Source organism: Somniosus microcephalus, chromosome 2 (assembly GCF_052327205.1).
Source record: "Somniosus microcephalus isolate GS21.2 chromosome 2, FLI_Smic_1.0, whole genome shotgun sequence".
Lineage (NCBI taxonomy): Eukaryota > Metazoa > Chordata > Chondrichthyes > Squaliformes > Somniosidae > Somniosus > Somniosus microcephalus.
In genome coordinates, this window is record NC_140988.1 from 270,321,539 (window position 1) to 270,348,561 (window position 27,023).

Below are 27,023 nucleotides of genomic sequence, written 5' to 3' on the forward strand. Positions count from 1 at the left end.
ACTTATTAAATATATTCAAGAAGGAGTTAGATATATTTCTTAAGGCTAAAGGGATCAAGGGATATGGGGAGAAGGCAGGGACAGGGTACTGAATTTGAATGATCAGCCATGATCTCATTGAAGGCTCGAAGGGCCTACTCCTGCTCCTATCTTCTATGTTTCTATGTTTCGAAGACTTCCTTACTCTTACACTCAGTCTATCTATATCCCTTTGTAGACTCGGTGTTCTCCTCACAGCTTACTGTCCCACCTAGCTTTGTATCGTCAGCAAACTTGGATACATTACACTCGGTCCCTTCATCTAGGTCATTAATATAGATTGTAAATAGCTGAGGCCCCAGCACTGATCCTTGCAACGCCCCACTAGTTACAGCCTGTCAACCAGAAAAAGACCCATTTATCCCTACTCTGTTTACTGTCCATTAACCAATTCTCTATCGATGCTACTATAACCCCATGAGCCCCGATCTTGTGTAATAACCTTTAATGTGGCACCTTAATCGAATGCCTTTTGGAAATCCAAATATACTACATCCACTGGTTTCCCCTTTATCTACCCTGCTAGTTACATCCTCAAAAAACTCAAACACTATTTCCCCTTCATAAAACCATGTTTACTCTGCCTAATCATGTTATGATTTAAGTGCGATAGCAAAATACTGCAGATGCTGGAAATCCGAAACAACAGAAAATGCTGGAAAAACTCAGCAGGCCAGGCAACATCCATGGAGAGAAATTAGAATCGACGTTTCGGGTCTAACCCTTTTTCAAAACTGGAAAGGAAATGAAATAGATCGAAAGGCAGGGATGCAGGGATGGGGAGGGAACAAAAGAAGTGAATAGACATTAAGAGGTATTCAAAACGAGACGGTGATAGGACTAGTAAAGAGACAAAAGACGGCTCAGATTAGGTGTGAAATGAACTGGCAGAATGAGAGACAGCTGCCATGTAAAAAAAAAAAGGGGGGGGGGGGGGGGGGAGACCCAAAACAAAGGGGTGGGGGGAAAAAAAAAAGTAAAAATTTTACACTTCGGCCTCTATCACATTTTTACTTAAAATTTTTTTTCCACCCTTTTGTTTTGGGTTGTCCCTCCCCCACTTTTTTTTTTTTTTTAAAACATGGCAGCTGTCTCTCATGCTGCCAGAACATTTCACACCTAATCTGAGCCGTCTTTTGTCTCTTTACTAGTCCTATCACCATCTAGTCTCGTTTTGAATATCTCTTAATGTCTATTCACTTCTTTTGTTCCCTCCCCAGCCCTGCCTTTCGATCTATTTAATTTCCTTTCCAGTTTTGAAAAAGGGTTAGACCCAAAACGTCAATTCTAATTTCTCTCCACGGATGTTGCCTGGCCTGCTGAGTTTTTCCAGCATTTTCTGTTGTTATTTATGATTTAAGTGCCCTGATACCACTTCCTTAACAATGGAGTCCAGCATTTTCCCTACTACTGAGGTCAGGCTAACTGGCCTGTAGTTCCCAGTTTTCTCTCTCTCTGCGTTCTTGAATAGCAGGATTACATTTGCTACCTTCCAATCTGCTGGGACCATTCCAGAATCTAGGGAATTTTGGAAGATCAAAACCAATGCATCCACTATCTCTGCAGCCATCTCTTTTAGAACCCTAGGATGTAGGCAGTCAGGTCCAGGGGATGTCAGCTTTTAGTCCCATTAGTTTCTCCAGTACTTTTTCTCTACTAAAATTAATTACGTTCAGTTCGTCACCCTCATTAGACCCTTGGTTCCCCACCATTTTTGGTATGCTTTTTGTGTCTTCTACTGTGAAGAGAAACAAAATATTTGTTTAACATTTCTGCCATTTCCTTATTCCCCATAATTTCTCCTGTCTCTGCCTCTAAGGGACCAATGTTTACTTTTGCTACTCTTCCTTTTTACATACTTGTAGAAGCTCTTACAATCATTTTTTATATTTCTTGCTAGTTTTCTTAGTCTATTTTTTCCCCTTGTTCTCTGCCGCCGCAACCAGGAGTTCCAAAGGTTGTGTTGCCTGCCTGGTGCCGGGGCAAGGACATCTCATGGCTGGAGAAGAACAAGGGGCAGAAAACACTGGTGCGAGTAGTTTATAGCCCCCCCACCAGTAGTTGTAGTGTTGGAAAGAGTATAAATCAGGAAATTATTAGTGCATGTAGCAAGGGCAATACAGTAATCATGGCAGGACTTTAATCTTCATATAGACTGGGCAAACAAAATTTGCAGTAATAGTGTGGCGGACGAGTTCATTGAATGCTTTCAAGATAGTTTTCTAGATCAGTATGTCGAGGAATCAACTAGGGAACAGGCTATTTTAGATCTAGTATTGTGCAATGAGATAGGGTTAATTAATAACCTTACAGTAAAGGAGCCTCTGGGGAGCAGTGATATGACAATTTTATATTGAACAAGAGTGATTTAGTTAATTCTGAAACTAGGGTCTTAAATCTGAAAGCAAACTATGTAGGTATGAAGGGAAAGTTGGCCAAGATAGATTGGGAAACTAGATTAAAAGATATGATGGTATAAGCAATGGCAAACATTTAAAGAAATAATTCATAATTCACAAACGAGCATACATTCCCTTAAGGAATAAAAACCACATGGGAAAAGTGGTCCGACCATGGCTCACAAGAGAAGTTAAAGATGCATTAGATTAAATGAAGAGGCTTATAATGTTGCCAAAAATAGTAACCGAGGATTGGGAAGATTTTAGAATTCAGTAAAGGATGATCAAGAAATTGAGAGAAAATAGAATACGAGAGTAAACAAGCAAGAGACATGAAACAGATTGTAAAAGCTTCTATAGGAATGTAAAAAGGAAGAGATTAGCGAAAGTAAAAGTGGGTCCTTACATGCAGAGATAAGAGAAAATATAAGGAAATGGCAGAGACATTAAACAAATACTTTGTATCTGTCCTCACAGTAGAAGGCAAAAAACATTCCAGAAATAATGGGGAACCAAGGGTCCAGTGAGAATGAGGAACTGAATGAAATAAGTATTAGTAAATAAATAATATTGGAGAAATTAATGGGACTAAAAGTTGACAACCCCCTGGACCCGATGGCCTACATCCTAGGCCTTTAAAAAAAAGGTGGCTAGAGATAGTGGATGCATTGGTTTTGATCTTCCAAAATTCCCTAGATTTTAGAATGGTCCCTGCGGATCGGAAGGTAGCAAACATTACTCCGCTAGTCAAGAAAGGAGGGAAGAGAAAAACAGGAACTACAGGTCAGTTAGCCTGACATCAGGAGGAGGGAAAATGCTAGAATCTATTAGGGACGTGGTAACAGGGCACTTCGAAAATATTATGATTGGGCAGCATCAACATGGATTTATGAAAGGGAAATAGTATGACAAATCTGGGGGTTTTCTTTGAGATTTTAACTAGTAGGGTAGACAGGGGGAACCAGTGGATTTGGATTTTCAAAAAGCATTCACTAAGGCACCACACAAGAGATTATTACACAAAATTAGGGCTCATGGGATGGAGTAATATATTAGCATGGATTGAGGCTTCGTTAACAGACAGAAAAAAGAGAGTAGGAATAAACAGGTCATTTTCGGGTTGGCAGCTGTAACTAGTTGGGTTCTGCACACACTTGGAGTACTGTGTAGAGTTTTGATCTCCTTACCCAAGGAAGGATATACTTGCCTTAGAGGGAGCGCAATCAAGGTTCACTAGACTGCTTCCTGGATTGGGGGCTTGTCCTATGAGAAGAGATTGAGTAGACTAGGCCTATATTCCCTAGGGTTTAGAAGAACGAGAGGTAATCTCATTGAAACGTATAAAATTCTTACAGGGTAGATGCTGGAAGGATGTTTCCCCTGGCTGGAGTATAGAACTAGGGGTTACAGTCAAGGGGTCGGCCATTTAGGACTGAGATTAGGAGAAATGTCTTCACTCAGGATGGTGAATCTTTGGAATTCTCTATCCCAGAGAGCTGTGGATGCTCAGTTGTTGAGTATATTCAGGATGGAGATCAATAGATTTTTGGATACTATGGGAATCAAGGGATAGGGAGATCGGGCGGGAAGGTGGAGTGGAGGTCGAAGATCAGCCATGATCTTACTGAGTGGTGAAGTAAGCTCGAAGGGCCTAATGACTTACTCCTGTTCCTATTTCTGATGTTCTTAAAGTAGTAAGGATTAGGTCTTCTGCCATGAGACTTTCACCAGAAAGCAACAGTGTTCAACTTTAGCTCACGACTGACTAAAAAAAAAAAGTACATCAAACTAACCTTGCGCGTATCTACAGAAGCAAACATCTTTCCAAGTGGATTATGGTAACTGGTCCCATGAGCAGAATAAGCAAATTCTTCTAGCCATATTGGAACTTCCTGCTGGGCCTACAGAAATAGTTTCAAGTATAAATATGAACAATTGCAGAGTCATGCTAGAATGTATTCATCAAAACACCACAAACTTCTACTTTAATTTTTTAGTCTTCTACATCCTAGTGCACCCTATTTTTTTTTAAATTCAAAAAAGGACTAGAAATGAGAATGTGATAGGTTAACTTTTATTCTAATTCTGAACACTGAAATCTACAACAAATGAACTTGAGAAGATTTATGGACAATCGAGTCACTTGAGCCGTGTAAACATTGTAAGCGTTACTTTCCACAATCTCTCTACTTAAAAAATGTCAAATGATACTTCTGCAATACTTACATCAGAAAGAACCTTTAAGAGAGCACGTGCTATTGGCAAATCCGTATTTGAATCAAAGAATGATATTGCTTTGCCAACATTTCCACAACGACCTGTACGTCCAATGCGATGGACATATTCATCAATGGTGGAAGGCAAGTCAAAGTTAATAACATGCTGCACATGCTCAATGTCCAGCCCTCGAGCTGCTACTGCTGTAGCCACCAAAACAGGACACTTCCCTGTACGGAAATCACCAAGTGCCAGCTCTCTTTCCCTTTGCTCTCGATCACTGCAAAATAAAAGAAGAAGCTTACTTTTGCATTCGCTTATGGGATCTGGGTGTCGCTGGAAAGGACAGCATTTATTGCCCATCCCTAAATAATAGCTCAATGGAAAGTCAACAATCCAAAATTATTTTAACATCCAAAGTACCAGCAGTCAAACAAGGCAACACCAAACTGAATTTAAAAATTGTTTTTAAAAAGGGCCTATTAAAACAAAAATATAGGAACCAAGCTACTGTCCGTCACACTCTGTCCTGCCACCCCACCTCGCCTCTGCTGTACCAATCAAGACACATAACACACCGCACAAGTTAGGAGCTGTATTTTTGGACACTAAAGGAAATCAAGGGATATGGGGATAGCGCGGGAAAATGGAGTTGAGGTAGATGATCAGCCATGATCTTAAGAGTGGAGGAGCAGGCTCGAGCATGAGTATGGCCGGCTCCTGCTCTATTTCTCCTGTTCTTACAATGAAACATCAGAAAAATTCTTGTGCACTTCAGAAGCATGGTTCAATGTTTTACAAAAGCTTTCCCCCACCCCCACCCCCAAAATAGGTTTTGCCAAAGTTCATCTCCAAATGAAGGAACTTGCTTTCATTGAAAAGGTTTAGTGTAAGCTCTCTCCAAGGGATAAGTAACTTAGAAGGTTTGACATTTAAAGCCTTCCTTCCCAAAGACTATCCACCACCTGTATCAAAACTGTCATGTTAAGCAACTTGATATTAAGGGGCACGACCTCTTCAGAACTGCTGTGCTGTTTTCATATTATCCCATCTATTTCAAGAATTATTAACTGGTTATTTTAGGGCAGCTTTTTTGGAAGAGATTTCATGAAGAATATGCAAATGTAATTTGGCATGCATGTACTGAATATGGGTGACTGTACATACAATTTTTTTATTTTATTACAGTATGTGGGATTGTGACATTTGCAAAGTCATGGAGATTTGTGACTAAGTCAGGGGAATGGATGAATCCACAAACTTATTTGGCAGTATGTTTCATCAATTTACATCAGAACATAAAGCTGTGGTCACACAAATGATTCGCATTGTACTTAGTCAAAAGTAATTCTGTCTCTTTCCTCTCTTCCCCCCCTGCAATCACATCACTGTTAATGTATCACTTCAAAATTACAAGAACCACATGTAGCTGCTTCAAGGTATAGGAAGTCACTTTTGTAAACAGTCACTGGAGCAGTTCAGGAAGGTGAAATGCCAGGTTATTCAAAAAATAGACAGTACTATTTTTCCTCAGATAGTTAGGGGTGGAGGGAGGAGGGGAAGAAAAGGAGCAAAGATGGTGCTACTAGTACTCCGCTTAGGCTTTGAGAATTTTTTTTGTTAAATTTACTTACTTACTATGCGTGCAGATAAGAAACATCATTGAGAGCCTACAAATACATATGTGGAGTATATACAGCAATGGTTCTTTGAACAAACCAGGAAGAATGGATTGTTCACATGTAACCACCAAATACATGAATCAAAACAAAAACTTATTCATACCATCAGTTTAAGACCCTGTTTTGACTAAATCATGCTTATATAACTCTGGTTTTCTTCTGCGTCCACTCATGGACACACCTCGGCTAGAATTTGAAATGCCTCATCATCTCCCCCGATTTCTAGTTTGTCATATTAAAAAGGCTGGTGGGTGTTCAAAATGTATCTGGTTTTGCAGATAAAACAGACACGAGTAATGTTGTATTTACATGATTGTACAGGAAACTTTCTGCTATCCGGCAAACTGGAGCCACCGGCAGAAATCAGGTGCTGTTTTTAATTCTTCTTGTTTGTTTTCTTTGCTTTCCCCCCCCCCCCACAGTCAAGCAGTGCAAGGTCTGTAGCTATAGCAACAGCTTTAGCTACAGACCCTTGCAACCACCCACGAGTGTTTAGAAGCTGTTGCTAAGCAACAGTGATTGTTGTCAGATAATGAGAAGAAACTCCGTATCTTTCAACATTAACTCTGAAGTGTATGGCACTTTTTAGGCAACGGCAGCAGCTCGGTCCCGTCGGTGCCGGATAGCAAAGTTTCCTGTATTAGAACTCAAGACAGAAAGTCTCTCAGACTAGTCTTAGAATAATTAAATAGATGCGTAGAATCTGCCTGTGTTTTGGTTCCCAGCGGATGTAAAGCATTCTGCAGTGCGACGGTCAAAAATAATCTTGTTTTCAAGTTAGAATTTCAACCTTGTTTATGTTTCTGTAAGTTGACCAACCAAGGCCAAACATTATATTTCTTCCATTACTGCTAATAACCATATTATAATGCCAAGTTAGGATTTTGACTTTGTTTAACAAAACTGCTTTAAAATGTGTAAGTTAACCAGTGTATGAGAATAGAATAGATCTTTGGGAATTTAATGATTCATCCCATGGTACAATAGTCTGATAATGAAAGTTAGTTTTGCATAGCTAAAGCAGAATGAACATAAATAACTGATAACAAGCAGTTACGAACATCCGATGGCCCGCATAAGAGATTAGCATGTAAAGTTAAGGCACATGGGATTGGGGGCAAGGTACTGACTTGGATAGAGAACTGATGGGCAGACAAAAAGCAAAGAGTTGGAATAAACGGGTCTTTTTCTGAGTGGCAGGCAGTGGCTAGTGGGGTACCGCAGGGATCGGTCCTAGGACCCCAGCTATTCACATAGAAACATAGAAGATAGGAGCAGGAGTAAGCCATTTGGCCCCTCGAGCCTGCTCCGCCATTCAATGAAATCATGGCTGATCATCCAAATTCAGTACCCTGTTCCTACCTTCTCTCCATATCCCTTAATCCCTTTAGCCTTAAGAAATATATCCAACTCCTTCTTGAATATATTTAATGAATTGGCCTCTACTGCCTTCTGTGGTAGAGAATTCCACAGGTTCACCACTCTCTAGGTGAAGAAATTCCTCCTCATCTCTGTCCTAAATGGCTTACACCTTGGCCTAGAAATTCAGTATAGCCACTTTTGGGGCGGTAAAGTCGGGCGGCCGCTAAAGTTTGCGCCCGCCGGAAAGTGGAGGGCAGTTCGCCAAAATTCAGTAGCTTTGGCCAAGGAGTTTGCTCGAGTGCTAAAACTGGCGATGCACGGCTATCCTTAGGCGCTAAGCCGGCGGTGCAGACTGATACCGCCGAGGCCGGGCGCAGCGCAGGTGCGGTCATGTTTTGATTGACAGCAGACACCCTGGCGCCGGCCAGCTCTTAAAGGGGGAAGGGTCGACTTGGTCTGCTGCCACGCCCTGGATGCTGCAGCCCTCCAGCTAGGCCTAAACACTGCTGCTGGAGAGAAATAGCGCCAGGAAGGATGCAGAGGGCCCGTGAGCGAGCGCAGCGCTTCTCTGGCCATGATTTAAAGGTGCTGGTTACGGCTTTGGAGAAGAGAAGCCATATCTTGTTCCCGGACAGTGGCAAGAAGCCTCCCAACAGGGTGTACAGGAGATCCTGGAGGGATATCGCCCAGAGGGTCACAGCCACCTGCGATGTACCCCGGACTGTTGTCCAATGCCGGGAAAAGTTTAACGACCTCACTCGGATTGTCAGGGTGAGTACCCTTTCCAGTGTCCTCTTCATCCTTGCATGTGCACCTCACATTATGGGCAAAGGGAGCTCAAAGGCCTAATGGGCAGCCCTCATCCAGCAGCTATGGCACTGGCATGAACATCAATTGCACTTTCTGCACTTTACACACTGGCCAAGCTATTCGACCATGGGAGGCAGTGCACACAACAACAGGGCACCACACTGTACTTAGAGGCCATCCTTTCTCTTGCAGGCCAAGCTGGCCCAGAATCTGAAGAGCCGGACTGTCACCGGGGGAGGCCGTCCCCAGTTCCAGCAGCTCAGTGACCTGGAGGAGCGTGTGGGTCGACTCATGGGTGCCCGGGTGATTGGCCCCGTTGCAATTGGAGATGCCGACCCTGTGCTGGGCCCCAATGGTAAGGACATGACCTTCTGGACCTCTCTCGTTCCCCTTGCGCTTCAGATCTACATCCTTTGCCACTGTCCGACCAATGCGCAGAATGCCACCACTCATGCCTCCCTCGCTGACGCCCTGTCCTCACTCTAAAGCTACTCTTGTGCCTTCCTGCTTTCAGCTGGTGAGGAGGAGGTCCCTGAAGCTGCCAGTGAGTGTCCCTCGGAAGAGGAGGACGAGGAGGAGCAAGAGGAAGGCGGCCCATCGGGGGAACCCTCAACCGCGCCAGGGGATGGCAATGGAGGGGACACGTCTTCCCTGGAGGAGAGCCAAGGGGAAGTGCTGCAGGGGGGTGTAGCTCCTGTGCCCAGTGGCGTCCAGCCACGCGGGGAGGGTCAGGCAGCTCGGCTGCCTTCTCCCCGGGGGGGGGGGGGGGGGGGGGGGGGGAAGTGTTGCAGGGGAGTGTAGTTGCTGGGCCCAGTGGCGTGCAGCCACGCGGGAAGGGTCGGGCAGCTCGGCGGCCTTCTCCCCAGAGGGAGAGTCCGGCCTCCAGTCCGGAGACGGTCCTCGCCCAGGAGGTGCGCCTCCTTGATCAAATGTCCGTGGACTCGGATCGTCGGCACACCGAGTTCATGGGGGTTGTGGCACGGTTGCCGGAGGCCATCGAGTCCCTGGCTCATAGTGTGTCCGATTTCGGGGCCTCACAGGCCAGGGGTCTCGAACAATTCAGGGCATCACAGGACGCGAGTCGGGACGAATTGAGGGCAGCACAGGACGCGAGTCGCGACGAATTCAGGGCAGCACAGGCAGCGAGTGGACAGTTGATCAGTGGTGCCGTGCAGTCACTGGCTGGTCTGATGCGGGCACAGACCAGGGCAGTACGGGCACTCACTGCTGCCACACTCGCTGTGTCAGGCAGGCATCGCCAGGGCACCCGCCGCGCTGCAGCAGCACAGCGGTCTGGCCTTCACCAGATTGCTGCGCTTGCTGCAGTGCCAGCCCGGCCGAGTGCCAGTGTCTCAGGCGAGCAGCTGGCATCAGCCAGCTTGCCCCCATTGCTGCAGCCGCCACTGCCACTCCCCCAGCGAAGCTGCGACGAGCTGCTGGAGGGACTGATGCTGCCCAGCCACAGCTGCAGCAGCTGGCCCCTCGAGGGCCAGAGCTCGTCTAGGCCGACCCCCAAGGGCATCTGCCGTCACGCAATGTGCCCCTCAGGAGCCTTCCCCCAGCCTTGCAGCACCCACAGGGCCCAGGTTGAGGCGGAGCAGCAGGTCGGCCAGGGGCCGGAAAAGCCTGGACAAGGACTCGCCCTCTCGGCACACAAAGTAGAGTGTGTTGGCAAATGTTTTTTTATATGGGGGTGGTTGTGTTGTCTATGTGGGGGGGGGGGGTTCTTTTGGCAAGGCCGAGGATGAAGGCCATTTGGATGGATAAGTTTTGTTATTCCTCCCCAGGTTGTGGGAGTGAGATATGTTTTTGACTGTTTTTTGGGGGTGTTGTCTGTTTTTGGGTTTCATGTGAGAAGGGCCCTGAGTTTGTTCAATAAAGCTTTTTCTTTATTCAGCTTGTCCATGTGTGATGTTTCAAGTGGTTGTTGCGTTAACCGGCTGAGGGCTTGCGGAGCGGCTGCATTCATGCGCCTTCATTGCCACAAGCCATTCCCTGACAGGGGGCCTAGAAGTGTCGTTCAATAAGCCGCCGACGGACGGCCCTTGGACCTTGTGGCTCCCTCCTGGGCTGGTACTCCTCCTCCTCATGGTCCTCCGGAGGTGGTGGTCCAACGTGAGGTGGCAGTGCCAGAGTCCTGCGGATAGCCAGGTTGTGCAGCATGCAGCAAACGACGACGAACTGGGAGACTCTATCCGGCGAATACTGCAGAGATCCGCCAGAGCGATCCAGGCAGCGGAACCGTTGCTTGAGGACGCCAATCATTTGCTCTATGATGTTCCTTGTGGCTTGATGGCTTTCGTTGTATGCCTCCTCAGCAGGGGTCCTGGGCGCGCGGAGCAGGGTCATGAGCCATGTACACAAAGGATAGCCTTTGTCCCCGATAAGCCATCCTCTTGGGGGAGGCTGTGCCTGGAACATGTCAGCCACAGTAGTCTGGCGCAGGATAAATGCATCATGGCTGCTGCCTGGAAAGCGGGCATTGACAGCTAGGATGCGCTGCCTGTGGTCACACACCAGCTGTACATTGAGGGAATGGTAGCCCTTCCGGTTGCGGTAATCCTCGGCATTGTCGATAGGTGCCCGCAAAGCCACATGCGTGCAGTCAATGGTGCCCTGCACCATGGGGAAGTCGGCGATCCTCGCAAATCCGACCGCACGCTGCTCCTGCCTCTCTAGGGTCATGGGGAAGGAGATGAATTGGTGTCTCCTTGTGAAAAGGGCATCGGTGACCTGCCGGATGCAGCGATGCACGGCGAACTGGGAGGAGATGTTAGCTATGTCCCCAGCAGCGGCTTGGAAGGAGCCGCTTGCATAAAAGTTCAGAGCCACCGTGACCTTCACTTCCACCGACAGACGTCCTGCACATCAGCTGTGGACGCAGATCTCTGAAGCAGCTGGCAGATCTCTGCAACCACCTCCCTTCTGAAGCACAGCCTCTTAACACTGCGCGGCAGTCATGGTGAGATAGGACACCTGCTGGCGGTATTCCCTGAGTGGGTAAGGCCTACGTTGCCGACGCCTGATGCCCCCTCTGCGTCTAGGCATGGCTGCCCCTCTCACACAGCGTCTGCGAGCCCTTCGCACATAATGCTGGAACTGAGGGTTGGAACCCCATGCAGCCCCCATAATATACTTGCAAACAATGAAATCACAATGAGGCAAATTTCCAAGCTCTGGCCAGAAGCCAAAAATACCTCTCCTATGTTGGGCCAAATCAGTAAGGTCTCTTCCCTGGTCTCTGTCCAGAAATCCATTGCAGAAAAGTCATTGCAGCAAAATGGCTGGCCTTTATAGTTCAGTGTAAGTGCCCTTTAATTAGCGCTCCCCGAGGCCCGCAGGGCCTCTGCTGCGTTCCACTTCACAGTTCTTAACACCGCCACGCCCACATTGGGCGGGCGCGACTGAAGTTCCGGTTTGGGGCGCACAAAGGGCGTTGCACGACGAAATGACGTCATAAGTTGCACGCGCAGCTGAGCGCGCGCAAACACTTTGCGCCGGCGCTAAATGTCTACTGAAGTTGGGCGTAGGCGCAGATCGTCCTGCGCCCGGGCGCTAAGTGCCTAGCGCTCGAGATCTACCCCTCCTAAGGCGCTAACGGCTGGCGAACGCAACTGAATTTCTAGGCCCTTATCCTTAGATTGTGACCCCTGGTTCTGAACTCCCCGACCATCGGGAACATCCTTTCAGCATAGAGTCTGTCTACTCCAGTTAGAATTTTATAAGTTTCGATGAGATCCCCTCTCATTCTTCTAAACTCCAGCGAGTACAAGCCCAATCGACCCAATCTCTCCTCAGACGTCATTCCTGCCATCCCAGCTATCAGCCTGGTGAATCTTCGCTGCACTCCTTCCATGGCAAGACCATCCTTCCTCAGATAAGGCGACCAAAACTGCACACAATACTCAAGGTGTGGCCTCACCAAGGTCCTGTGCAACTGCAGCAAGACATCCTTGTTCCTGTACTCAAACCCTCTCGCTACGAAGGCCAACATACCATTTGCCTTCTTAACCGCCTGCTGCACCTGCATGCTTACTTTCAGCGACTGGTGCACAAGGACGCCCAGGTCTCGTTGCACTGCCCCCTTCTCCCAATCTATTGCCATTCAGATAATAAGCTGCCTTCCTGTTTTTGCCACCAAAGTGGATAACCTCGCATTTATCCACATTATACTGCATCTGCCCAAATCATACTGGAGTTTCTCGGCATCCTCCTCACAGCACACATGCCCACCTAGCATTAAATGGGAAATTAGAGAAGCGTGCAATAAGGGCACTGCAGTTATCATGGGTGACTTTAATCTACATAGATTGGGCTAACCAAATTAGTAACAACACTGTGGAGGAGGAATTCCTGGAGTGTATACGGGATGGTTTCTTGGACCAATATGTCGAGGAACCAACTAGAGATAAGGCCATCTTAGACTGGGTATTATGTAATGAGAAAGGATTAATTAGCAATCTTGTTGTGCGAGGCCCCTTGGGTCAGAGCGATCATATGATAGAATTCTTCATTAAGATGGAAAGTGAAATAGTTGACTCAGAGACTAGGGTCCTGAATTTAAATAAAGGAGACTACGATGGTATGAGGTGCGAGTTGGGTAGGATTGATTGGGGAATGTCACTCAAAGGGTTGACGGGCAATGACAAACATTCAAAGGTCACATGGATGAACTGCAGAATTTGTTCATCCCAGTTTGGCATAAAAATAAAATTAAAAAAGGTGACTCAACCGTGGCTAACAAGGGAAATTAGGGGTAGCAAAAGATCCAAGGAGAGGCCATATAAATTGGCCAGAAAAACCAGTAAACCTGAGGATTGGGAGTAGTTTAGGATTCAACAAAGGGATTAATTAAGAGGGGGGAAATAGAGTATGAGAGTAAGCTTGCAGGGAACATAAAAACTGACTGTAAAAGCTCTTAGATATATGTGAAGAGAAAAAGATTGGTGAAGTCAAGCGTAGGTCCCTTGCAGTCAGAATCAGGGGAATTTATAATGGGGAACAAAGAAATGGCAGACCAATTAAATACATACTTTTGGTTCTGTCTTCACAAAGGCGGACACAACTAACCTCCCAAAGATGTCAGGGAACATAGGGTCTAATGAAAGGGAGGAACTGATAGAAATCAGTATTTGTAGGGAAATGGTGTTAGGGAAATTGACGGGATTGAGGGCTGATAAATCCCCAGGGCCTGATAATCTACATCCTAGGGTGCTTAAGGAAGTGGCCCTAGAAATAGTAGATGCATTGCTGGTCATCTTCCAAAATTCAATAGACTCTGGAACAGTACCCATGGATTGGCAGGTAGCTAATGTTACCCCACTGTTCAAAAAGGGTGGTAGAGAGAAAACGGGAAATTACAGACCGGTAAGCCTGACATCGGTAGTGGGGAAAATGCTAGAGTCCATTATAAAGGATGTAATAGCAGAGCGCTTGGGAAATAGTGACCGGATCGGACAAAGTCAACATGGATTTACAAAATGTAAATTGTGCTTGACTAATCTAATGGAATTTTTTGAGGATGTAACTGGTAAAATAGATAAGGGAGAACCAGTGGATGTGGTATTTGGACTTTCAGAAGGCTTTCGATAAGGTCCCGCATAAGAGATTAGCGTGTAAAGTTAAGGCACATGGGATTGGGGGCAAGGTATTGACTTGGATAGAGAACTGGTTGGCAGACAGAAAGCAGAGAGTTGGAATAAACTGGTCTTTTTCCGAGTGGCAGGCAGTGACTAGTGGGGTACCGCAGGGATCGATATATATTATATATATATATATGTGTATATGTGATCTGGACGAGGGAACTAGATGTAATATCTCCAAGTTTGCAGACGACACAAAGCTGGGTGGGCGTGTGTGCTGTGAGGAGGATGCCGAGAAACTCCAGTATGATTTGGACAGGTTGGGTGATTGGGCAGAAGCATGGCAGATGCAATATAACGTGGATAAATGCGAGGTTATTCACTTTGGTGGCAAAAACAGGAAGGCAGATTATCTGAATGGCAATAGATTGGGAGAAGGGGGAAGTGCAACGAGACCTGGGCGTCCATTAGAAAACATTATGGCCATGAAAAATTAATTTAGATTGAGGCTTGTTCAATTTCTCCATGATAAAAATTACAATTTAAGAAACTTAAAAATTCTTTAAAAGTTTGTTCATATTTATTTCAGGTTTACCATATCCCCACGAGAGCCTCCCAATTTTTTATTTTGCTCTCGAACACATTTTTAAACAGTGGGGATAAAAGCAGCTTTTCATTTCCTGCTTCCTTGTCTGAGGATTGGCTGCTTAGACAACTTGTTGACATCACAGCAGAGCACTCTAGGGAATGGTAGCATAGTGGTCGAACCAGCGGCAGCAGAGTGGAATACAGTCGGGAAGGAGTGGCCCTGGGAGTCCTCAACATTGACTCTGGACCCCATGAAGTCTCATGGCTGCAGGTGAAGCATGGGCAAGGAAACCTCCTGCTGATTACTGTTTTGATTTCTTTTTGGGTTCAATAAAGACTCATTTCTGAAAGAGAATGCTGTTTAATCTAAAGTCTTGTTCAAGACTTTCTACAGCTTTTTACAGAACACACTATGCTGTGATGCATCTAGAGTGAAACTGAAAGTAAAACTCCTCTGGACTGCTTGTCTCTCACATGACCTCTGCTGGTCAGGCACAAGTAATCAAAAACACAGACAAATATGCTGTAAGGCATAAGTAATCAAACACAGACAAATATCATCACTATTTGATCATTACAATTACCACCTACCGCCCTCCTTTAGCTGATGCATCAGTGCCCCTCCATATTGACCACCACTTGGAAGAAGCACCGAGAGTAGCAAGGGCACCAAATGTACTCTGGGTGGGGGACTTCAATGTCCAAGAGTGGCTCGGTAGCACCACTACTGACCGAGCCCTGAAGGACATAACTGCCAGTGTGGGCCTGTGACAGGTGGGGAGAACACCAACATGAGGGAAAAATCTACTTGACCTCGTCCTCACCAATCTACCTGTCGCAGATCCATCTGTCCATGACAGCATTGATAGCAGTGACCACCGCAGTCATTGTGGAGATGAAATCCTGTCTTCACACTGAGGGCACCCTCCATTGTCTTGTGTGGCACTACCACCATGCTAAATGGGATAGATTCAGAACAGATCTAGCAGCTCAAAACTGGGCATCTATGAGGCGCTGTGTGCCATCAGCAGCAGCAGAATTGTATTCCACCACAATCTGTAAACTCATGGCCCGGCATATCCCTCACTCAACCATTACCACCAAGCCGGGGGATCAACCCTGGTTCAATAAGGAGTGTAGAAGAGCATGCCGAGAGCAGCACCAGGCGTACACAGGACTACATGCATGCTAATAAGCGGAAGCAGCATGCTACAGACAGAGCTAAGCGATCCCACAATCAACGGCTCAGATCAAAGCTCTGAAGTCCTGCCACATCCAGTCGTGAATGGTGGTGGACCATTAAACAACCCATGGGAGGAGGAGGCTCCATCAATATCCCCATCATCAATGATGGTGGAGCCTAGCACGTGAGTGCAAAAGACAAGGCTGAAGCGTTGGCACTTCTGGCTGAAGATGGTTGTGGAATGGATGATCCATATCGGCCTCCTCCGGAGGTCTCCACCATCACAGAAGCCAGTCTTCAGCCAATTCGCTGCACTCCACATGATATCAAGAAACGGCTGAGTGCACTTGACACAGCAAAGGTTATGGGCCCCGACAACATCCCGGCTATCGTGCTGAAGACTTGTGCTCCAGAACTAGCCGCGCCTCTAGCCAAGCTGTTCCAGTGCAGCTACAAGATTCATGCTGTGAAGTTTTGTTTTAAATGGTTACACCAATGCTGTGCTCCTCAGCAAACAAACATTGAGCTCAAGCTGATGTGATCAAAAATGTCAAACTTCTGCCGCAACGCTGCCCCCCCCCACTGCAGCAAAGAAGAAGCGGGCATAACGTTGCATATCATTATACATACATGGCACAGATATTCACAATAAACATGCTAACTAAAATTAAGCTCAAGTAAAATAATCGAACTATGTGGAGGGATAAAAGGTTAGATTTTCATGCCAGCTGGAATTAGAGGGCGAAATTCGTCTTGGCTGGTAAAACGGGTGATAGCGATTCGGCAGCATGCTGATTCTGCCTAATCATATTATGATTTTCTAAGTGCCCTGTTACCATGTCCCGAATAATAGATTCTAGCATTTTGCCTACTACTGATATCAGGCTAACTGGCCTATAGTTCCCTGTTATTTCTCTTCCTCCTTTCTTAAAAATAGTGGGTTTATGTTTGCTACCTTTCAATCCTTGGGGACTGTTGGTATAATCTAGGGAATTCTGGAAGATGAATACCAGTGCTTTCATTATCTCTGCAGCTACCTCTTAAAACCCTAGGATGCAGGTCACCAGGTCATAGGAATTTTACACCACTTAGTCCTATTAATTTTCCAGTACTATGTCTTTACGTCTACTTATTTCTTTCAGTTCTCATTCTCTAGACCCTTGGTTCCCCATTATTTCCTGAATGTTTTGTGTCCTCTACTGTGAAGACAGATACAAAAGTATTTGTTTAATGTCTCTGCCATTTCCTTATTGCCCATTATAATTTCTCCCGTCTCTGCCTCTAATGGGCCCACATTTTCACTACTCTTCCCATTTACATACCTATAGAAACATTTAGAATCTGTTTTCATGTCTCTTGCTAATTTACTCATTCTTTTTTCTCCTTCCTTATCAATTTCTTGGTCTTCCTTTGCAGAATTCGAAAATCCTCCCAATCGTCAGGCTCATTACACTTTCTGGCAACATTTTGTGCCTTAAAAGGAATGTATATTTGTTGTAAATTATGTATTAATTCTTTAAATGCTAGCCATTGCTTGTCTACCATCATACCTTTTAACGTAGTTTCCCAATCTACCTTAGCCAACTCGCCCCTCATACCTACGTAGTTTGCTTTGTTTAGATTTAAGACCCTAGTTTCGGATTTAACTAAATCACTTTCAAACTCAATATAAAATTCTCTCATATTATGGTCACTCTTCCCTGAAGGCCCCTTTACAACAAGGTTATTAATTAACCCTTTCTCATTGCACAATACTAGATCTAAAATAGCCTGTTCCCTAGTTGGTTCCTCAACATACTGAACTATCTTGCATACATTCCATGAATTCATCCTCCACACTATTACTGCAAATTTGGTTTGCCCAGTCTATATGTAGATTAAAGTCCATGATTACTGTATTACCCTTGTTACATACACCTCTAATTTTCTGATTTATACTCTGCCCTACATTACAACTAGTCTTCAACCCATCCTTTATTATCAGGGCTACCCCTCCTCCTTTTCCATTTTGCCTATCTCTTCTAAAAGAGAAGTATCCTGGAATATTTAGTTCCCAACCTTGGTCACTTTGCAACCACGTCTCCTTGATGGCTATTAGATCAAACCTATTAATTTCTATCTGCGCTATTAATTCATCTATTTTATTGCAAATGCTTCATGCATTCAGATATAGTGCCCTTAGCTTTGACTTTTTTCTATTTTCCCCCTGATGTCACCGTAGTCACTGATGCCCTATTACCTTTGTTACGCTCTGTCCCTTCCTGACCCACTCTGCTCATTTTTACCCTGGGTAAGGGACAGAAGAACTGTTCGGGCGCAAGGACCCAGGTTCTCTGAGCAAAGCAAGCCAAAGGTTTCCAGGTTTGATTCCCTCCAATCAGGTTTCTACCACCGCACTGAAACGGCCCCCAAAGCCACAAATGAAGTGACTGACCATGGTAAACTATCCCTCCTTAGCCTTCTCGACTCGTCTGCTGTGTTTGATCACACTATCCTCCTCCAACACCTCTTCTCAGTCATCCTGCTGGGTGGAACTGCCCTTACCTGGTTCCATTCTTATCTAATCAAATCAAAGCCAGAGAATCACCTGCAAATGCTACTCTTACCTTGGGAGTCCCCCATGGATCTAACCTTGGTGACATCATCGGAAAACACCCAGCCAGGTTCCACATGTACACTGATGACACTCCGCTCTCTTAACCCCTCCGTTGTCGCTGATTTATCACACTGCTTGTCCGACATACAGTACAGGAGGAGCAGAAATTGCCTTCAACTAAATACTGGGAAGACCAAAACCAGTCTTCAGTCCCTGCCACAAACTGTTCCCTAGCCAGTTTCCATCCCTCTCCATGGAAACTGCCCGAAATGGAGTCAGACCGTTCGTAACCTTGGTGTGTGTGACCCAAAGATTGGCTGCCGACCACATATCTGCTCCATCTCCAAGACTGCCTATTACCACCTCCGAAACAGCGCCCGACACCTGCCCTGCCTCAGCTCATCTGCTGCTGAAAACCCTTCAGCCATGCCTTTGTTAACTTCAGACTTTACCATTCCAATGCCCTCCTGGTCGGCCTCCCATCTTCCACCATACATAAACTTGAGCTCATCCAAAACTCTGCTGTCCACATCTCAACTCGCACTAAGTCCCAGTCACATATTATCCCTATGCTTGCTGACCTACAGTGGCTCCCAGTCCGGCAACACCTCAATCAATGTTCCGTCTAAGATATGCGAACCCACGCAGCAATCGGGGAGGTACTGCGCAGGCCGCTCACAAGCTGTGCCCTTTAAGATGCTATGTGCAGCGGCCGCGTAACAAACTTGAAGGTACCGCGCCCAAAAAACGAGGAAACATTGAGCTCAATTTTAAAATTCTCATCCTTGTTTTCACATCCCTCCATGGCCTCACCCCCTAACCTCCTCCAGCCCTACAAGCCTTCGAAATAACTGCGCTACACCAATCCTGGCACCTTGCGCATCCCCGATATCAAAATTGTTCCACCATTGGCGGCCGTGCTTTCAGCTACCTTGGCCCCAAGCTCTGGAATTCCCTCCCTAAACATCTCTGCCTCTTTCTCCTCCTTGAAGATGCTCCCTAAAACCTACCTCTTTTACAAAGCTTTTGGTCATCTGTCCCAATATCTCCTTCAGTGGCTGTGTCAAATTCTGATGGATAACGCCAGTGAAGCACCTTGGGACATTTTACTACATTAAAGCGCTATATTTAAATTCAAGTTGTTTTTATATACAGAAAACTTTTGTTTATCCGGAGGTTAAATGTCCGGAAAGCTCTATCCACCGGCAAAATTCAGGAGTCGGTTCAGATAATTTTTTTTTCTTTTCGTTGCTTTTTTTCTCCAGTCAGGCTCTGCAAGGTCTAGCTGAAGCTGTTGCTTAACTAGAGACGCTTGCAGCTGCAGCCGACTGTTTTGAAGCTGTTAGGGTTTGTTGCTTCACACGGAGCTCTCTGAGCTCCGTATGTTTTAACATTGGCACTGGTTTCTACGGCAGTTTTGATGGGACGGCAACAGCTCGGTCCCGTCAGTGCCGGATACCAGAAAGTTTCCTGTAATGTTATACTGAAATAATAAATGATTACAAATACTTAGATGTAAAGCAAACAAGAATCAAATGACTCGCTCTTCCCGAGTTGCATCAAAAAACATAAAAATGACCCAGACATGTCTGTTACGGGCTTGGTTAATAGACTGTCGCTGACAGGTTTGTTGCACCCAGATGGTAATTACATAATAAACTGGGTAATATTTAAAAACTTGACATGCTCACTGAACATTAAAAATGTCAAAAATACTATAGTTTTAACTCCAAAGCATTTTTGTGGAAATTCACAAAAAAAACCCCAAGATGAATGTTGCGTCTCAAATTGAGTCAAAATGAAAGCATTTTGGCTACTGTAATGGGTCAATCGGTGATAAAGAGAAGGAATGACAGTGAAATCAGCTAACCACTATTTCTCAATTCTCTCGTCAACCCTGGCAGTGAGTTCCATTATGGGATACAGACACCACCCAAGTGTCTCAACAAAAACATCTTCATTTACTCCTCCAGCAAGGAGGACTCCGATTGTTATCACCAAGTGATAAGATTTTTAGAAAGTATATATTTATTACACTGCAAAGTAATATGAACATTTTCAGGCTCATTGGATTATGTACAATCAATCTGGCTATTGGAGTTTAGGCCTAATCAAGACAAGTGTGTTGTAAAACAGCCACATTATTTGAATTGAAGTTTACTGATGTTCTATAGGCAACATATATGTTTTTTCAATAACAATTTTAGCAGCTGAACCAAGGCAAATTTTAGTGCTGGAAGAACATACCCAGCCCTCCTGGCCAAAGACAACTATGATTCTGGAAGGTAAAGTCAGCATGAAATAAATTTGAGAAAAGCAAAAAGATTTTACCCATGAATACTCGTCGTAGGGAATTTTTCTTGACAAAGGAAAGTAGCAAGAAAGTCAGCCTTTCTCTTGGTATCGACAAAAACCATAGTTCGCTCAATACCTGTAAAACAGTACTTAAGTTAAGAAACAGTTCTTTTACACACCAACAGCTGCCAGAAACAGTTTCTGTATTAAAATCTGGTGACAACCCCAATAATCATCTTTTGTTGTCAAATGAAGCAGCTAGAGTCCAAGTTTGTTATGGTAGCTTGATTTACAATGCAATGCCTGATCATCATGCTACAATGAGAGCAATGTAAATAAAAGAATCCTTAACTGAAGTATATTTGAAAAGTGTGAATCTCAAAATTAAGTTGGGTGGGGGGGGGTTAAAAAAACCCCCAAAGAAAATCTACTTGGCAAATGCAGTTTCCCAAGCTTTAAAAAATGTGTAGGTACTCTCTAAAACGAAGAGCTCTCAGTTTTCTTTCTCCCTTTCTATATTTCCATTGCTAGAATTCCTTTAGCTTGGATACCAACATCCTCTAGTATCGCATGCAATTTTGTCAAGAGTAGAATTATTTCAGTAAATTCTTCAGCATGAAATATGTGCAAATGACAATTTTACACACACAAAAATAACTTTATATGATTTCTTCTTCCTCTCCCTAAATAATAACAATTACTCACCTATGTTAGTAAGGATTTCAACCAATTTGTTCCTTTTGGAATACTGGTCAACTTGCAGTATGGACTGCTGTACATCACCACAGGCTCCTCCCACTTGACCAACCGCAAGGAACAAATAATCAGTCTTCATGAAGTCTGCAGCCAACCTTCAAGAACAAAACCAAACACTAATGTTTAGACCAGTTTGAGCTTCACTATTACTACATTTACAACCAAATAACTGGATTACAATATTGCTAAATTCAAAACTCAATTCCTGTTCTTTTAGCTACACAAGATAACGGATTTGTTAAGGGAAGGTCGTGTCTGACTAACATGATTGAATTTTTTGAGGTGGTAACAAGGAGGATTGATGATGGTAGTACATTAGATTGTCGTCTACATGGATTTTAGCAAGGCTTTTGACAAGGTCCCACATGGCAGACTGGTCAGAAAGGAAAAACCCACAGGATCCAAGGGAAAGTGGCAAGTTGGATCTAAAATTGGCTCGGTGGCAGGAACAATCGTAATGGTCGACCGGTTTTTTGTGTGACTGGAAGGCTGTTTCCAGTGGGGTTCCGCAGTGCTCAGTACTAGGTCGCTTGCTTCTTCTGGTATAGATCAATGATTTAGATTTCAATGTAGGGGGCATGATTAAGAAGTTTGCAGATGATACAAAAATTGGCCGTGTGGTTGATAGTGAGGAAGAAAGCTGTAGACTGCAGGAAGATGTTGATGGACTGGTCAGGTGGGCAGAAAAGTTGCAAATGGAATTCAATCTGGAGAAGTGTGAGGTAATGCATTTGGGGAGAGCTAACAAGGCAAGAGAATACACAATAAAATGGTAGGATACTTAGAAATGTAAAGGAACAGAGGGACCTTGGATGCATGTCCACAAATCCCAGAAGGCAGCAAGACAGGTAGTTAAGAAGGCATACAGGAGACTTTCCTTTATTAGTTGAGACACAGAATATAAGAGCAGGGAGGTTATACTAGAACTGTATAAAAAGTACTAGTTAGGTCACAGCTAGAGTACTGCGTACAGTTCTGGTCACCACATTACAGAAAAGTCATAGAGTCATAGAGTAATACAGCACAGATAGAGGCCCTTCGGCCCATCGTGTCCATGCCGGCCATCAAGCCCTGTCTAATCTAATCCCATATTCCAGCATTTGGCCCGTAGCCTTGTATGCTATGGCATTTCAAATGCTCATCCAAATGCTTCTTAAATGTTGTGAGGGTTTCTGCCTCCACAACCCTTTCAGGCAGTGAGTTCCAGACTCCAACCACCCTCTGGGTGAAAAAGTTCTTTCTCAAATCCCCTCTAAACCTCCCTCCCTTTACCTTGAATCTATGCCCTCTAGTTATTGACCCCTCTCCTAAGGGGAAAAGCTCCTCAGCATCCATCCTATCTATGCCCCTCACAATTTTGTACACCTCAATCATGTCCCCCCTCAGCCTCCTCTGCTCCAAGGAAAACAAACCCAATCTGCCCAGTCTCTCTTCATAGCTGAAGCGCTCCAGCCCTGGTAACATCCTGGTGAACCTCCTCTGCACCCTCTCTAACGCGATCACATCTTTCCTGTAGTGTGGCGACCAGAACTGCACACAGTATTCCAGCTGTGGCCTAACCAGTGTTTTATACAGCTCCATCATAACCTCCTTGCTCTTATATTCTATGCCTCGGCTAATGAAGGCAAGTATCCCATATGCCTTTTTTACCACCTTATCCACCTGTTCCGCCGCCTTCAGGGATCTGTGTACCTGCACACCCAGATCCCTCTGACCCTCCGTCTTGCCTAGGGTCTTGCCATTCATTGTGTATTCCCTTGCCTTGTTAGACCCCCCCAAAGTGCATCACCTCGCACTTTTCCGGGTTAAATTCCATTTGCCACTGTTCCGCCCATCTGACCAACCCATCTATATCGTTCTGCAGACTGAGGCTACCCTCCTCGCTATTTACCACCCTACCAATTTTAGTATCATCCGCGAATTTACTGATCATACCCTTTACATTCATATCCAAGTCATTAATGTAGACCACAAACAGCAAGGGACCCAGCACCGATCCCTGTGGTACCCCACTGGCCACAGGTTTCCAGTCACAAAAACAACCTTCGACCATCACCCTCTGCCTTCTGCCACTAAGCCAGTTTTGTATCCAATGTGCCAAGGCACCCTGGATTCCATGGGCTCTTACCTTCTTGACCAGTCTCCTGTGCGGGACTTTATCGAAGGCCTTACTGAAATCCATGTATACCACATCCACTGCGTTACCCTCATCCACACACCTAGTCACCCCCTCAAAAAATTCAATCAAATTAGTCAGACATGATCTTCCCTTGACAAAGCCATGTTGACTATCCCTGATTAATCCTTGCCTCTCCAAGTGGAGACAAATTTTGTCCCTCAGGATTTTTTCCAGTAATTTTCCTACCACTGATGTTAGGCTCACTGGCCTGTAGTTCCCCGGTTTTTCCCTACTACCCTTCTTGAATAATGGTACATTAGCGGTTCTCCAGTCCTCTGGCACATCCCCTGTGGCCAGAGAGGTCCTGAATATATGTGTTAGAGCCCCCGCAATCTCCTCCTTTGCCTCACACAGCAGCCTGGGGTACATTTCATCGGGGCCTGGGGATTTATCCATTTTTAGGCCAGCTAAAACCGCCAATACCTCCTCCCTCTCGATGTTAATATGTTCGAGCATATCACAGTCCCCCCGCCCTATTTCTATGTCTACGTCGTCCTTCTCCATAGTGAAAACAGATGCAAAAAATTCATTTAGAACCCCTCCTACATCTTCCGGCTCCACACACAGATTGCCACTTTTGTCCCTAATGGGCCCTATTTTTTCCCTAGTTATCCTTTTACCCTTAATATACTTATAAAACATCTTCGGATTTTCCTTTATTTTGCTCGCCAGTGTTATTTCATGGCCCCTCCTTGATCTCCTAATTTCTTTTTTAAGTATCCCCCTGCACTTTTTGTACTCCTCTAGGGCTTCCTCCGTCTTTAGCCTTTTGTATCTAACAAAAGCCCTCCTTTTTTTCCTAATCCATTCCCGTATATCCCCTGACATCCACGGTTCCCTGTGGTTTTTGGAACCACTCTTGACCTTTATGGGAACATGTTGCCCTTGTATGATCTCAATCTCCCTTCTGAAAGCCTCCCATTGCTCCGATGCGGATTTTCCTACAAGTAGCTGATCCCAGTCCATTTTGGCCAGATCCTGCCTTATCCTATTAAAATCGGCCTTCCCCCAATTTAGAACCTTTATTTCCGGCCCATCCCTGTCCTTTTCCATGACTACCTTAAATCTTACCATATTATGGTCACTATCACCAAAGTGCTCACCTACTAGCACTTTTTCCACTTGGCCGGCCACATTCCCTAGAATTAGGTCCAGTACCGCCCCCTCTCTTGTAGGACTTTCTACATGCTGGCTCAAAAAGCTCTCCTGGATGCACTTTAAGAATTCTACACCCTCTGAGCCTTTCACACTCTGACTGTCCCAGTTAATATTGGGGAAGTTGAAATCCCCCATTATTATTACCCTATTATTTGCACATTTCTCTGAGATTTGCCTACATATCTGTTCCTCTATCTCCCCCTGACTGTTTGGAGGCCTATAGTACACTCCCAGCAAAGTAATTGGATATGCACTAGAGCAGGTACAGAGGAGATTGATAAGGATGTTGCCAGGGCTGGAGAATTTTAGCTATGAGGAAAGATTGGATAGGCTGGGGTTGTTTTCTTTAGAAAGGAGGCTGAGCGGAGACTTAATTGCAGTGTATAAAATTATGAGGGGCCTAGACAGAGTGGATAGGAAGGTCCTATTTCCCTCAGCAGAGCAGACAATAAGCAGGGGGCATAGATTTAAAGTAATTGGTAGAAGGATTAAAGGAGTTGAGGAGAACTATTCACCCAGGGGGTGGTGGGAATCTCAAACTCACTGCCCGAGAAGGTGGTAGAGGTAGAAACCCTCATCACATTTTAAAAGTACTTGGATATGCACTTGAAGCGCCGTACCCTACAGGGCTACGGACCAAGAGCTGGAAAGTGGGATTAGGCTGGATAGCTCTTTTTTGGCCAGCACAGATGATAGGCCGAATGGCCTCCTTCTGTGCCGTAGACCTCGGAGTCTATGAAACTAAATTAACAATGGGGAGACTACAGAAGCTGGGATTGTTCTCCTGAGAGCAGGAAAGGTTAATGGGAGATTTAATAGAGGAGTTCAAGCTTATGATAGTTTTGAGAATAAATAAGGAGAAGCGGTTTCCACTGGCGAGAGGGTCGGTAACTAGAGGACACAGACTAAAAGATAATTTACCAAGGAACCAGAGAGACGAGGACAGTTTTTTAAATATATAAACACAGCAGTCTGGAATGGTGGTGGAACCAGATTCAATAGTAACTTTCAAAAGGGAATTGGATATATACTTGAAAAGGAAAAATTTGCAGGGCTATGGGGAAAGAGCAGAACTAATTAGACAGCTCTTTCAAAGAGCCAGCACAGAGACGATGGGCCGATGCTGTAGGACTATGATAAACCTGCTACAGTTCGGACATTCAAGATACTTTCTCCTTGCTCAGTGCAGAGGACGGTTTTCACAGAAGGCCACACTTATGAACCAAAACATGAACTTATACATGAAGTAACCTGCAAGACAGTGAATAAACCAGTTTACCTCAATATGTACAATGGAGTTAGCAGCTTCAAATCTCTGAGGGATAAACATTGGCAGATAGCCAGCTCAAGATGCAACCACAAATCAGGCTCGATAAAAAAATTATTAGATCAATCAATCACTTTTCTCTTTGCAGATTCTAACCAAGCTGCTGTGTATTTTTGTTTTTGCTTCAGACAAGTCAGTGGTTCACTCAATCCGTTACAAAATATTGAGACAAAGAAAATACTTGCATTTATATAGCGCCTTGCACGACCACTCGACGTCGCAAAGCGCTTTACAGCCAATGAAGTACTTTTTTGAAGTGTAGTCACTGTTGTAATGTGGGAAACGCGGCAGCCAATTTGCGCACAGCAAGCTCCCACAAACAGCAATGTGATAATGACCAGATAATCTGTTTTTATGTTGATTGAGGATAAATATTGGCCAAGACACTGGGGATAACTCCCCTGCTCTTCTTTGAAAATAGTGCCATGGGATTTTTTACATCCACCTGAGAAGGCAGACGGTTTAACGTCTCATCCGAAAGACAGCACCTCACAGTGCAGCACTCCCTCAGCACTGCACTGGAGTGTCAGTCTAGCTTTACGAGCTCAGGTCCCTGGAATGGGACTTGAACCACAACCTTCCGACTCAGGTGAGTGTGCTATCCACTGAGCCACAGCTGACAAGAAGCATTTCTCAGTAGTATTCCAAACAACTGATGCCCTCAAATGAAACAGTTATGCAAGAAACTCATGAAAATCTCAAGTTTCCATCTGCCTGCACAGCATTAGAGAGAATAAGGAAGTGGGAGTGGGAACAAGTTACAGTATTTAACCTTCAGGCACCCTCAGTGTATGTAGCAGTTAAGCAATACCAGACACCCTCACTAAAATGTCTGCGAAAACAAAATGGC

The 27,023-nt window shown here is 45.0% G+C and overlaps 1 protein-coding gene across 9 annotated transcripts in view; it reads right to left on the reverse strand.

Moving 5' to 3' along the window:
* Positions 1-27,023, reverse strand: part of ddx4 (DEAD (Asp-Glu-Ala-Asp) box polypeptide 4) — a 145,488-nt gene that overhangs the window by 11,895 nt on the left and 106,570 nt on the right. For all 9 annotated transcript variants that reach the window (XM_085972001.1, XM_085972022.1, XM_085972015.1 and 6 more), the window contains 4 exons: positions 21,459-21,604; positions 20,790-20,889; positions 4,665-4,935; positions 4,232-4,339 (listed from right to left, as the gene is read on the reverse strand). In XM_085972001.1, coding sequence (XP_085828127.1) covers positions 4,232-4,339; positions 4,665-4,935; positions 20,790-20,889; positions 21,459-21,604 — 625 coding nt within the window. The remainder of the gene's footprint in view (positions 1-4,231; positions 4,340-4,664; positions 4,936-20,789; positions 20,890-21,458; positions 21,605-27,023) is intronic.